Source organism: Buteo buteo, chromosome 16, assembly GCF_964188355.1.
Source record: "Buteo buteo chromosome 16, bButBut1.hap1.1, whole genome shotgun sequence".
NCBI lineage: Eukaryota > Metazoa > Chordata > Aves > Accipitriformes > Accipitridae > Buteo > Buteo buteo.
Window position 1 is genome coordinate 23,531,923 of NC_134186.1, and position 12,684 is coordinate 23,544,606.

At 40.4% G+C, this 12,684-nt stretch overlaps 1 protein-coding gene across 2 annotated transcripts; it reads right to left on the reverse strand.

The window, feature by feature from the left end:
* Window positions 1–1,940: 1,940 nt before the first annotated feature.
* Window positions 1,941–10,771, reverse strand: ARL14EP (ARF like GTPase 14 effector protein). 2 transcript variants are annotated; one of them, XM_075048208.1, is made up of 5 exons: window positions 10,638–10,771; window positions 9,733–9,988; window positions 6,084–6,590; window positions 4,969–5,099; window positions 1,941–3,505 (listed from the first exon to the last, which is right to left on the reverse strand). In XM_075048208.1, the coding sequence occupies exons 3-5, from the start codon at window positions 6,504–6,506 to the stop codon at window positions 3,277–3,279; spliced, it is 783 nt and encodes a 260-aa protein (XP_074904309.1). In that variant the 5' UTR covers window positions 6,507–6,590; window positions 9,733–9,988; window positions 10,638–10,771; the 3' UTR covers window positions 1,941–3,276. The 2 variants fall into 2 exon arrangements, with proteins under 2 accessions (XP_074904309.1, XP_074904308.1); XM_075048207.1 differs by lacking the exon at window positions 9,733–9,988 and having other exon boundaries at window positions 10,638–10,769.
* Between the last annotated feature and the right edge of the window lie 1,913 nt (window positions 10,772–12,684).

Here is a 12,684-nt window from a genome sequence, read left to right on the forward strand (position 1 = left end):
AGATTCAAAAGTTACAGTCTCCTTATGTTAGTTTCTAAGAGTTAGGAACTTAATTCATTAAAACAAAACCAAATTCAAGCTGTGTCTAAGTTTATAATGTACCTATCTCCCAAAGATAAATGCCTTTTAGTAGCATAGATGCCAAAAATGTTAATATAACACATTCTCTGAGTTAATTAGCTGACTGTACTATATTGTTATTTGAGCATTTACACTTCTTGTTTGAGTATTTAACAGAAAGTATCCCAGGGCATGTTTCATCAGTTTGAAACTTTCAACTCCACTTGGGGGGTGGGGGGAAGAGTGGGCACAACCCATCTTAGATATGACCTCAAGGTTGTGTGGTAACTCTCACGAGGTCCACAGAACTCCCACTGACTTCAGAAGATGTTAAATCTGACCATCTTCTAAACCTGATGTGAATTTTGCTCTATATGAAAAAGAAACCAAAACAGTACTTAACACTGTACTTGAGAGCACAAAGCTGTAGCTTCTGTTCAATAAACTCAAATTGATCCACAGGATATGTATCATTCATAAAACAGGTTCTTTTACTGTCATTGATTTCTGTCTTTTGAATATATAAACTTTGTCTAGGCATTAATTTTTGCAATTAATATCAAAAGGCAAGTTTTAACATGGTAACTGGGATATATTTGCAGTTGGCTTTTCTCTTTAATGCATGCAGAGTTTAAAGTGGTTATTATACCTGGTTTATGAACTTTGGCTTTTATGGAAAGTAGTTGTTTCCTTCGGCTATAATAAAAGAACATACTGTTTAGCAGGCTTAGTTGTAGAGTAATTCTGAAAGATGGGGACCTACATATGTTGTTTGGAACAATGTGCAATCACTTTTAGATGATGATAAAATAGCTTGGGTATTATGCTGGGGTAAGTTTTGTGTGGTGTTTATAAAAACATACAGGAAAAAAATAAGAGAAATTCATAGCTGTAAGCATCTTAAATCTAGTAAGATTGTAAATTTTGACTTGCAACAATGTATTTTAACAGAAAAAAATAGATGAGGGGGACATGAAGTGTATAAAAACATACTATTGAACACACTACAGCCTAGGCATGTTACGGAAATGCAGCTAAATGGAAATGCCCTAAATACTTAAGCAGGACATGTGAACAACCAACACCAGATGTCCTGTTTTAATGGACCCCCCCCCCCCAAGTCTCCTGTAGCTTCTATAACAATCAACAGTACCCAGTACTTAGCACAGGTTTTTAGTCAAACAGCAGTCCTATGCACTTTGTTAGGAAACAACCCGAATGAGTGAGTTATTTGGGAAAGTACTAATTGCCAGTGAATCTATAAAATGAGAGATTGAAATACCAACTTTTCAGAGACTTAATGGAGATGGAGAAATACAGTTCTAATAATGGGATGCTCTAGGCAATTTAAGCTACTGGTAGACTCGCGTTTCATTTCAGTGAAATGCTTTAACAGTTACTGAATCCGAAATCTAACTGTGGACTTAAGAGATAAGTTATATTTCTCAAACAGTTGGAAGTCTGTTAAGTTTATTAACAATGGGTACTGCTGACTCTGGTCTAAATTTAAAAAAAAAATAATAAAAAAAAATACAAGATTGGACCAGCTTTTCCCCTCTCACTTTCATGGAGGTATCTATTTATATTTTCATCTAATTCAAAAGGTTGCTTAAGAGATGAAACAGTTCCAAACATGGATCAAGCACACAAGATTAACTGCTGTCAGGATAAGCATGCCCTGTAGTCAACAAAGTAAAATGTATTAAATGCCACTTGCATGTAAGGAAAGCCATGGCTATTACTCAGTTGTGGTGTTGCTATCTGGAAAAGCGTGAAGAGTGTGCTGCTCTCCCTAAATGAACTCGTATGATGGTTCTTGTGATAAATGTGTCTGGAATCCAAGGCCAATGAGAGACATCCATTGGAAGAACAGCCAATGCTCTGACCAAAAAAAGAAAGTGTGTTTATTTTTGTAGCAGATTTAATAACAATGTAGTATAAATTGATGCTTATACTTCACTAGAACCAGCAGATGTCAGTACAACTCAAAGCATAACTGGATTTTAGCAATGCAACCTTCATGACACCTATCAGAAAACATTCTAAACAAATAGCAAGATTATACAACTTTACCAAGTCTTCAGAAATCAATAGTTAACAGTGTTCTTGAATAAATGTGACCCAATGAACACGCAGATTTTCCAAGCCTACCACAGAAATAGGTAATTTATCCAAAACACAACAAAAATATGAAGGAATAACGCTTAATACTACTAAGATTTCAATTATAAATTCTCTTTTCCATAAATCCTGTTGTATTGTAAAATTTTAATGTCCTGAGGATAGATAATGCATCAACTAAACATAACTTCAATTTTCAATTCAACTGGGGTTTTTTTTGTAGCAGTCTGGATATTCTTAGTTTGGGACCAGACACTCAAATTCATTTCAGCTGCATGTAAACTTTTACCTTAAAAACAAGTAAAAAGAAAAAAAGGGGAGAGGGCTGTTGAATTACCAGTCCAGCCCAATTACAGACTGATAACAAATACAGCAAAATTATTTCAATTGTGTGATACAGAAATCAACAAAACACTACCATAATTAAATACTTTAATGTTATTTTTCAATGCCTTGACAATTTAATTTAATTTAAACACTTCAACAGTGAGACTTTAATTCATAAGGATAACTTGATCTCAAATCCCAGTAAACTGGATAGGATCTGAACTCCTAATTGCCTTTGAATCCATTTAAGTGAACAGGATTGAATTTATCAGATGTTGCTGGGATAATCTATACAAGATACAGCATGCACTGTTAATACTGGAGAGAGCTTTATTAACACTGCATGTAAATTCACTGAGAACTTTTAGAGTGTTTCACATAAACCAGATTGAAAACCATGAGATCCTGAACTAGAGAAGGAAAAATGAGGGATACATACACTCTACAAAACAGTACATGAAACCATAGTGAGTGGCTCAGGATCTCTCACATGAAAATTTAGTACCTTATACTTAAATACAGGGAAAGATTGTTCAATGAGACTTACTTGGATGGCTAACAAGACTGAGTACAAGGTAGAATGAAGTGTGAAAAGACAGTAGTACAATTATCTTCATAATCACACTGAAAATGAATGTGAAAGTGAGCACATTAATCATGTGGCTTGAGATAAATTCCAATGGCTTTCATTAAACCACTAAATGATGAATGTGCTGTGTTTAATCAAAGCATGGAATATATACTCAGGATAAATAATGTGCATACACACTAACCAACATGCTTATTTCTAATTATTTCCCCTCCTTCTATCTCAATTTGCTCATATAGCCACTTGCGGTCACAGCGACATTCAGCTCCACACTTGTTGGAGCCACACTTGGGGCAAGCATAGAAACATCCCAGGCAATCTTCATCAAGACAATCACAGAGATCCATCCCACTATAAAGTAGTAGCCCCTGGCTATCGTAGACTTTACTCTTGGCTGGTATAACTTGCCTGTATAAAGAAAAACAACAGTTACTTCCATGTTAAAAAATCCACCCATTTTGATGCAAAGCTGCTAGTAGTTGTGGACAGAAGTTTGCTTTCTTCAGTTGTTCATTTTAACACGCTGTTGATTCAAAAAATGTATGTATGTTACTGTATTTGACAATATTTCTCAGTCCTAATTGTATCTCCGCCACGGTGCTTTTGAAATAATTTCAAGAATGGGAAGTTTTTATTTCTTCAATAGCACACTTATTCAAGCACTTACGAATACTCTTAGTTATATGAAGTAAACTTCAGATTACCTTTCAGATTATGTGAAATGCTCCCTTTAATTTACTTTTGTTTTGTAACCTGTAGCTGTAATTCAAAGGAGGTCACGCAGAATCATTTAGGGTGTGCATATGCTAATTTCAAAGTATTTTTTATGCTTTTATCATTACCCATCCCTGTAAGAGTTCTGTTAAACTGCAGAATCACAGAAAAACTGTTGGGAAAGGACGTCTGGAAGTCACCTTGTCTGACCTTCTGTTTAAAGCCAGGTCAACTCAAATTAGGTTGCTGAGGGCTGCATGTAGTTGAGTTCTGAATAGCTCTAATGTCAGAGGTGCCACACCACTTTTGATCCAGAGTTTTACTACATACATAGAAAAAGTTTTCCTAACAAAAGTTTTCAACAACATTTCCCTGGTTGCAACTTCTACTCAAACTGAGTAGAAGAAACAAATGGAGAGAAGGATGTGTAGTTTGTCAGCAGCACACCTAGTGTCTGTTTCTGTCTTGTAAGGTTAAACTTAGGTGGAGAGCAGGGGAAAGGCATTAATGTGATCTATCTTGCATATTTTAACAAATATTGTATGACTAGTTAAAGCTGGGATTTCTATTGCTCTCCTATTAGGACAAGACTGAATTGGTCCAAACTTTTAGTGGAAAATGACAGACAAAATTCAGCTGCATATACCTTTCCTCTGTAGAAAGCGTGATTTTAAAATCAGTCACATTACAAGGTTGTAATTTGTTATCTAGTATTGTCCAACTTCAACACTAACTTCCTTTTAAAAAAGGAAGGTAAGGTCCTAACTTGCACACTTTTGTTCACAGGGTATAACTCTTGAGTTTACTGAAAGATGACAACTCCAATATTTTAAGTGTAGTCTACTTGATCTTATGTATTCAAATTTAGCTTATTATCAGAATTTTAGTTTATGCACAAATAGCTTCATCTATGATCTGTGTAGTATTATCATGCCTTAACAAATACTTGTTTGTATTTTAATTGCCTGAAATACAGACTGTATGCTAACACTTCATCCTCTGTTTTGTTTATCTCAGTAATGAGAGTGAGCTTTAACATCCTCAAAACCAAAAAAGCAATCCATAAACATGCAAACCTCTATGTAGAGAATGTTATAGTGTTACAGGGACACTGACCACCAAGGCTATTTTATTTTGAAATCCAGGAAACGGCTCACCTGTCTGAATTAAATGATGCATTTTTTGTTTGCAGCCTTCTTTTTTCCCTCTTGCTGGTCTCAGGAGTGAATTCAGTCTGTCGTCCTGGATTAGCAAACTGTAGAGACTTTAAAGCCTTAGCTGTACGCCCCTGAACAAAGACAGAAAATCTCATTATTACAAATACAAACCTAAATTCCTAAGAAAACATCCAGTTGAGCCAGGATATTGTAATAACTTAGGTAAATTGTTGACCTCAACTCTAAGCACTGGATTTCCCAGGAGAAACAACTTCTCAAAACCCAACAATGCAAGCTTTGTAGTAGCAGTTTTAATCAATGCTTTCAAATTTCACCCCCTATCAGTCTCCTAATCATACTGACATTTAACTGAAAAATACAGTTGGGCAACATTCCCTGGGCTAAAAGGGACAACAGCTCCTAGAATGCAATTCTGCTTTGCCACAGGGCATATATGGATGACCTCTTGCTGATTTGGTTGCTCACACTTTGACTGATTACCTGCATACATCTTGAACAATGGATCCAACAATGTACGAGCTGTATTCCAAACTCAGCACTTAGAGCATTATCCTCCCACACCAGTTCATTACTGCCCCTGAACAAACGCCATGGCCTTCACAGCTCAGACACCACCACAAGAGTACACCTAATTCACCTCCGTGCAGGTTCACTTGGTAATGAACTGCTAGAAAAAGTGGATTTTATTTTTAAACTGAAGAGACTAAACCAGAAGTTTATCTCAACATCCTTAGAAGCAACCTTTGCAGTGTTCAGTTTTAAGCACACAAGCTTGTTTTTTGCAAGGCTCCAGTAACAACTTATAATACCAGCAGCAGCAGTCTGGTATTTATATAAACTTATGAGTTGTAAGTCACCCTAGTAGACACAATCATTTGAATTTAAAAGGCCATAATACTTAATTCGGGAAGAGGATTTTTCTAAGGTCCTCCAAATAAAGGTTTCAATACAGTAAACGCCCACACATCTAAAAGACTATGCCCTTTCATGTTTCTATTAAAAAAAATTAATTTCTTTATGCAGGACTTGTATGAAGCCCAATTCCAATAGCTTGCAGAACTTAGGGGGGTGGGAAAACCAATCCATATACATACGTCCGAATCAAGTTTTCTTCTTTGGCGATCTTCAGATTCAACATCCACGCTTCCGTTTATTATCTGCATACATTTGGGACAAAGCTTCCAACCAGGTACAAACTGTCTTCCAAACTTGGCACTTAGAAAAGTTGCATCGTCTAAGTCAATTGCTCGTAAGTTTTTCTTTGATAGTTTTCTGTGTATATTAAAGGGATCACAACATGATTTTTGTAAGTCTTCAAATCTTTCAATGTAAATTTTTGCATGGTGGAAGCAGATTGTATTGTTCTCGGAAAGGGTTATTCCAGTTCTAAGCTGAAGTAACAGTAGATCAGATGAAGATATATCTTGCTTAGTCTTGAAGCCAGTGTGACGGGTGTAATACGTCTTATGGCATTCATTGGTAGCTTGAAGCTGAACTCCAACTGAACAAGGATCCATTTTACTTTATCAGAACAACTTATTTCACTTATTTTGCCTAAAATGAATTCTTTGAAGTCTTTAGTAGTTTCTATGAAGATCACCCTAGAGAAAGCATTAAAATCAATCAGATTTGTGCTGCAAACCTTTATCTGTAAGCTTGAGAGACGAGGTTTAAGTAATTAAAAAAAAAACATGTAAAGAAATTATAGCCTTCTAGTCTAGATAAGACTAAAAATACACTAAATTTAATTCTGGAATTAAACTATGCATCTTATATTCCTTTCAAAGGCATTTTTTTCCAGCTATAATACTTATCAATTCAAAATGTTTAGTAGCATTACTTCTCAAAAGCAATCTGGGAGCAAGGTATGAAGTGGACGAATTGTTCAGACAGCAGCCTGCCCTGGTCATCAGTTTCCTAGGGGCCCCCTCTCTTGGCACAATCCCTGCTAGTCAAGACCAGTTGCTAAGATGGTCCACAGGAAGAGACTGCTGATGGGTAAACAATTAATCCATCCTGTTTCCAAGTAGCTTCTAGGAAAAAAAGCTGCTGAAGGTAAGCTGCACAGGCTGCCTGATGTCAGTTAGCAACTCATATCTAACAGTGCTTTCCTGTGTGTTCTTCCCATGTGTGCCAGGTGCAAGTCAGGGCACACAGAATCAGCCTGAGCCTTTTCAAGAAACAGCCTGGGGTATACACAAAGACTGATGGTTCTAAATGTGTGCAGTTGTTGTGGTCATGCAGCCTTTGTGTGCAACGCTCTCCAACTGAGTGCCATGTCTGTTTGATGTAAATATTGGGCAGTTATTTAAAGTTAAACGCTAATTTAATTACCAAATACAAAGCTAGCTACTGCAGCGTGGTCTCACATGCCAAAGTTTGTTGCAAATCCAATGCTGGTCCTAACGCATCAGAGCCTGAGCCCATCTCGCACTATTTTCTACTGCAACATAAAGGACAAATTTCTACTAAAAGAAGGAATTCACTTCCAAAACCTGAGAACCTTAATTACAATGAATACAACCTAACTGGGATGTTAATGTTCACCTACACACTACTCTGCAAAGACAAAAATCAGACAAATTAAAAAGCAGTGTACTGGTTTTGGCTGGGATAGAGTTAAATTTCTTCTCAGTAATTTATATGGGGCTATGTTTTGGACTTGTACTGAAAACAGTGTTGACAACATGCTGATGTTTTAGCTAATGCTGAACAGTACTTACACAGTGTCAAGGCCTTTTCTGCCCCTGACACTGCCCTGCAAGTGAGTAGGTTGGAGGTGCACAAGCTGGGAGGGGACACAGCTGGGACAGCTGACCCCAACTGACCAAAGAGATATTCCATACCATATGATGTCACAGTCAGTAATAAAACTGGGGGGCAGGGGGGGGGATGCTGCTCAGGGAATGGCTGGGCATTGGTCAGTTGGTGGTATGCAATTGTTTTCACTTGCATTGCTTGTTTTGCTTGGATTTTATTTCCCTCTCTTTGGTTTTTTTTTCTTTCTTTTCCTTACATTTCTTTTTTAACATTTCTTTTAATTATTAAACGGTTTCTAAGTCAACCCACAAGTTTCTTTCTCATTTTTACCCTTCCCATCCTCCCTCCCATCCCACTGTGGGGGAATGAGTGGCTCTGTGGTACTTAGTTACTGGCTGGGGTTAAACCATGACACATAGTTATTTGTGCTAACCACTGAACAGGGTAATATGGCTTTTTAATCAATAAAAGTAACAGCTAACTGTATAATGGACAAAGTCTGGGATGCTACTTTCAATAAAATAAAAGCAAATAGCATCACACACAACCTAATGACATGAAATGTGTAAGTTCATCCAATATACAGAAATACTTTTGCACTGCTGTGTTTGTGTAACAAAGAACAATGAGAAGTTAATAGGCTTTTTACAATTACTCTGAAAACCACTGCCTGGAGCATTTTTGCAGCAGAAATCCTCTTGATTGTAATACTTTAGTTTTTCTGAAACAGATGTGTATATCTGAAGCAATTACACAACACATTTCTGTATATTAAACTGTATGCACAGTAATTTAAAGGTCTTGCACAGGACATGCTATTGTCTAGTGATTTAACTGATCCAAATATAAATGACATGCTGGCCTATACACAGGCCAGTAAACTTGTTTTAAAGTATAATTTTATATCTAAGTCAAGACAGAATTGAGTATAACTGAACAATTATTTTTAAACAAGTTTTCTCAGTCTATTGTTAAGAATGCTCCAGCTTTCATATTTAAATTAAAACAAGAATAACAGAGGCACAAAGAGTCTCCAATGTAGAGGTACAATGTTATAAACACCTAAGTTTGCAAAAAAGGGTCTGTATTTCATTCTGAAAATAAAGCAAACTTGGTTTTTTTTTTGTTTTTTTTTTTGTTTGTTTGTTTGTTTTTTTTTGTTTGTTTTTTTGCAAGTTATCTGAAAATAGAAAGACTTAAGTATTCTAATGCTTAACACTGATTTCTTGGGTCAAAACCTAAATCCTGTATTTTAAGCAGTAGACCTAGTCCAGTCCTAAATTGCTAGGCTGTCTGAACTCCTCTTCACTAAGATTTCTATATTCTGTTAACAAAGACCTCTCCTGAAGTTTTGACTCTGCACAGCTCTTTAGAGCTGCACTGAATAATACAAATAAGGACTAAAGTGTAGATGTCAATGAAGTTTTAAAAATTCTTATTCTCAGTGCCTGCTGAGCACTGAGAGTGTTAAGTTTTACTACGTAAGAGTTCCAGTGGCTTTGCCTATTTACGTACTTTTACTGTGGTACTGACTTTGAATGTTTGTTTTTTTTTTTTTAATCTCTTTTAAAAGACCATCTGTCAAACTTTACCATCTTAGTGAACCAACTATACTCAGAACTAATCTTTTTCTCATTAGGTCACAAAGTTTGTCTTTCAAACTAAGGTAACTGGAACTGTGTACAATCAAAGCAATTTAGCTAATACCAAATAACTCAATTCAAAGAAGCCTTTTATAGGTTTTGCATCAAGCTTGCTTCAAATGCTAACGTGTACTTTTGACTGATTCCTGCTGTGGAAGGTGGGGGTTATGTGTGTGGATGAGGAAGCACATGAGGTCAATAGAAAAGTGATGATGTGAATTGTCAAAATTTGCAGATGTATTAGAAATAGGAACTCTTGGAAGATGTTCTGGTCTATAAAACAGAAAATACTACAATGCTCTCTTTGGCAGGTATCTGTTTTGACAGTTTACTACACTACCTGAAATACCACTGTATTAAACAGGAAAAGCACATTGACTCTATCACCACAGCTTGTTCAAATGATAGTGTGCCGGTGACATAAGTTATGTATTTCATCCACTTGATTTGTAAGAATTCTTGGTAGAAGCTTCAGATGCATTTCTTCCCTCCTCCCCTTGGGAGGAGTACGCAGCTTTTTGCCTTTCAATTCTCGTTGGTGAAAGCAGGCGAGAGCTTCGAAAACCAAATGCTAAAATGAAGGCCTGTATTCACACCTGTGAAATCATTAGTTAGCGTTTACTGCACCAAACACAATAACCTAGAGCAGAAGACAGCGAGGAGGATCAGAACAGCGAAGCACTAGCGCACAATAAGCCTGCTGCACTAGCAGAGATTCAGCAAGGGATTTCTAGCTTCTTGCAGCCGGCAGAAACAAAGGACGGAGGAAACTACAGTTTAGACTGGCAGCCCTGAGTTATAAGAAGCCGAAGGGAAAGAACAGTCCTGAAACTGCAGACGCGACCCCGTGTCTGAATGTGTTACGCTGGATGTTCAGCAGCTGCAAGGCACTGCACGACAGACCCTCATCCAAACGTGAGAGCCCCTAGCCAGGGCTGCGTCTTGAGAACCGTCCGTGAGTCCAGCGGAAAGGCCGGCTGCTCGTCTGCTTTTGCGGAGAGCACTAACCCTCCGAGAGGCCAGCTTGCCAGGCCGGCTGAGAGGAGAGCAGGGCGAGAGGTGAGCAGCGGGCCCGTCCGCGACCGAAGGTGGCTGGGCGCCACCGGGAAGGGCTCTCTGCAGGCCGCGGCCTGCTCCTCCGAGGCCCGGCCCGGCCCGGCTCCTCCCGCCCCCGCGCCGCCGTGTCCCTCCCGCTACCAGCCGCGCACCCGCGACCCCTCCGGCGGCAGGAGGCTGCCCCGGTACCTTGCCGTGGACCTTCTTCCTCCGTTGCGCCGGGACGCCGGCACCCGACTTCCGCGTTCCCTCAGCGACAGCCGCGCTGCTTGTGGCGGCCATTAACCGCCCCTCACCACCCCCGACCCTCCGGCTTACCATAGAGCAGCGCCACCGCCGAGCGGCCCGGAGCGGCACTTCCGGGCTAGAGATGGGGAACAGCGACACCAACCTCTACGGAGGCTAAGCGGCGGGGTGGAGGTCACGTGGCCAAGGGCGGGCGGGGGTTTCGTGCGCGACGTGCCGCCTGGCTGGGCTGGCGGTGCGCGTGCGCGGCCCGCTCCCTGCGGGGGCGGGCGTGAGGCGGCCGCGGGCGTGAGGCGGGCTGAGGCGGCCCCCGGCGGCCGTCTCCCTCAGCGCAGGGGACAGTTCGAGGTAGTCGTGGGGTGGGTTAGGCGTAGCCTGGTGAGGAAGGAGGGGGCTCGTCTTGCAGCGTCGTCGCTCCTAGGCACGGCTGGGGCTGGGACTAGGCGGCGGCTGGGGTGCGGCAGCCTGGCCGGTATGGCGGCTGGGCGATGAGGGGAGAAGCGCAGCCCTCCTCGGCCCGGGCTGACGCTGAGGGAACGCGGCCCAGGGAACAGGGATTTGAGGGGCCGTTTTGCTTGTCGCGAAGGGCCGGGTGAGGTGCCAGGCCAGTGAAATGCCGTCCCGAGAGCAGCGCCTGCTTCGAGGGCAGCGCCGTGCCTTAGAATGGGAGAAGGCGTTGGAAACACGTCGGGCTTCAAGCCGGAGTTGAAGCTGGGCAAACCCCTCTCTTCCCCCCAGGAAAGTCGGGGACACAAAGGGCTGTGTCCCGCTGGAAGAGCCGCCGTGCCCGCCCGCCGCTGCGGCGGGGGCCCGCAGCAAGCCGCCCCCGCACGCCCTGCCCAGCTCCACGGCTGGGGTTAGGTACTTCGTCAGGCGGTCTAGCTAATTAAAGCAGGGAAAGCTTTCAGTGTTATCAGACTAGGGCAATCTCGGGGAGCCAAGAATTCTCCCCCCTCAGCTTCCTCGCAACAGTATTCCCCCCTGCACCCCCGAAATCAGTGCTACTGAAGCTGTTACCTATTTAAAATAAAACAAAAATCTTGAAAATCTGTTGTTTCATTTAGGAAAAAACAGTTTCTTGGTTACTAGAATGTCTCTCAAAAGTCTGGGGAGTTGGGTTTTTTGTTTTTGTTTTTTTTTTTTTTTTTTTAAATTCTATAATGTTTTCAGGACAATGGATCTTTCCAAGGAGGAGGTATGAAATTTTGACTGCTGTTTGTTCTACAGCTAGATAATGACACCATGCACTACTTATTCTTGGGCATTTCTGGAACAATAATAATAATAAACAGAATACAAGTGTCCTAATAAGTACCTTAAATTTATAATACTGATGCTGATTTCAAATTGTAATGATGTTAGTGATATCTAAAAGAAAGCCTTAAATTACCACTTAATGCCTATACAAAGTTTTTGTTGGTTTATCTATTTCTGTTGAGAATTCTAGAGCTTACAAGAAGAAAGTGTTGGATGAGCACTTCTATTTCTGTCAGGTTGCTCTCTTTCCAGACTGGATTCAACCCAGAATTTTTTAGAGGATATGACAACTCATTCCAAACCTCTTCAAAGGCAGCATAGCCTTTTGAAAACATTACCGTTCTCATAAATGAGATGTGACATGCACACTTGTTAGACACTGGGCTGTTCTACCTGTCTTGCTTGTGTCCTGCACGTTTCTGAGTTGTTGGTGAGTTGTGACACAATGAGACAGAAAAGATCTGTGAGATCATCTGCTATATGTTTCTGCCCACTTAGAGCTATTGCCCATAGTACATCAGTATATCACAGCCTGATAACAGCAGCAGCAAATTAAGGCCACCCAGTTAGTCACACTAGAGGCTTAGGTTCCCTCCCCAATCATTATAACTAACTGGCTTTCCAATAGATTTTCAGGGGATGGTAATTGTAAGAAAGCTGAATTATAGTGAGAGCAAATACAGAAAGGCATGGCATGAACCTAAAAAATAATTTTGATGAGCCATAGAAACTA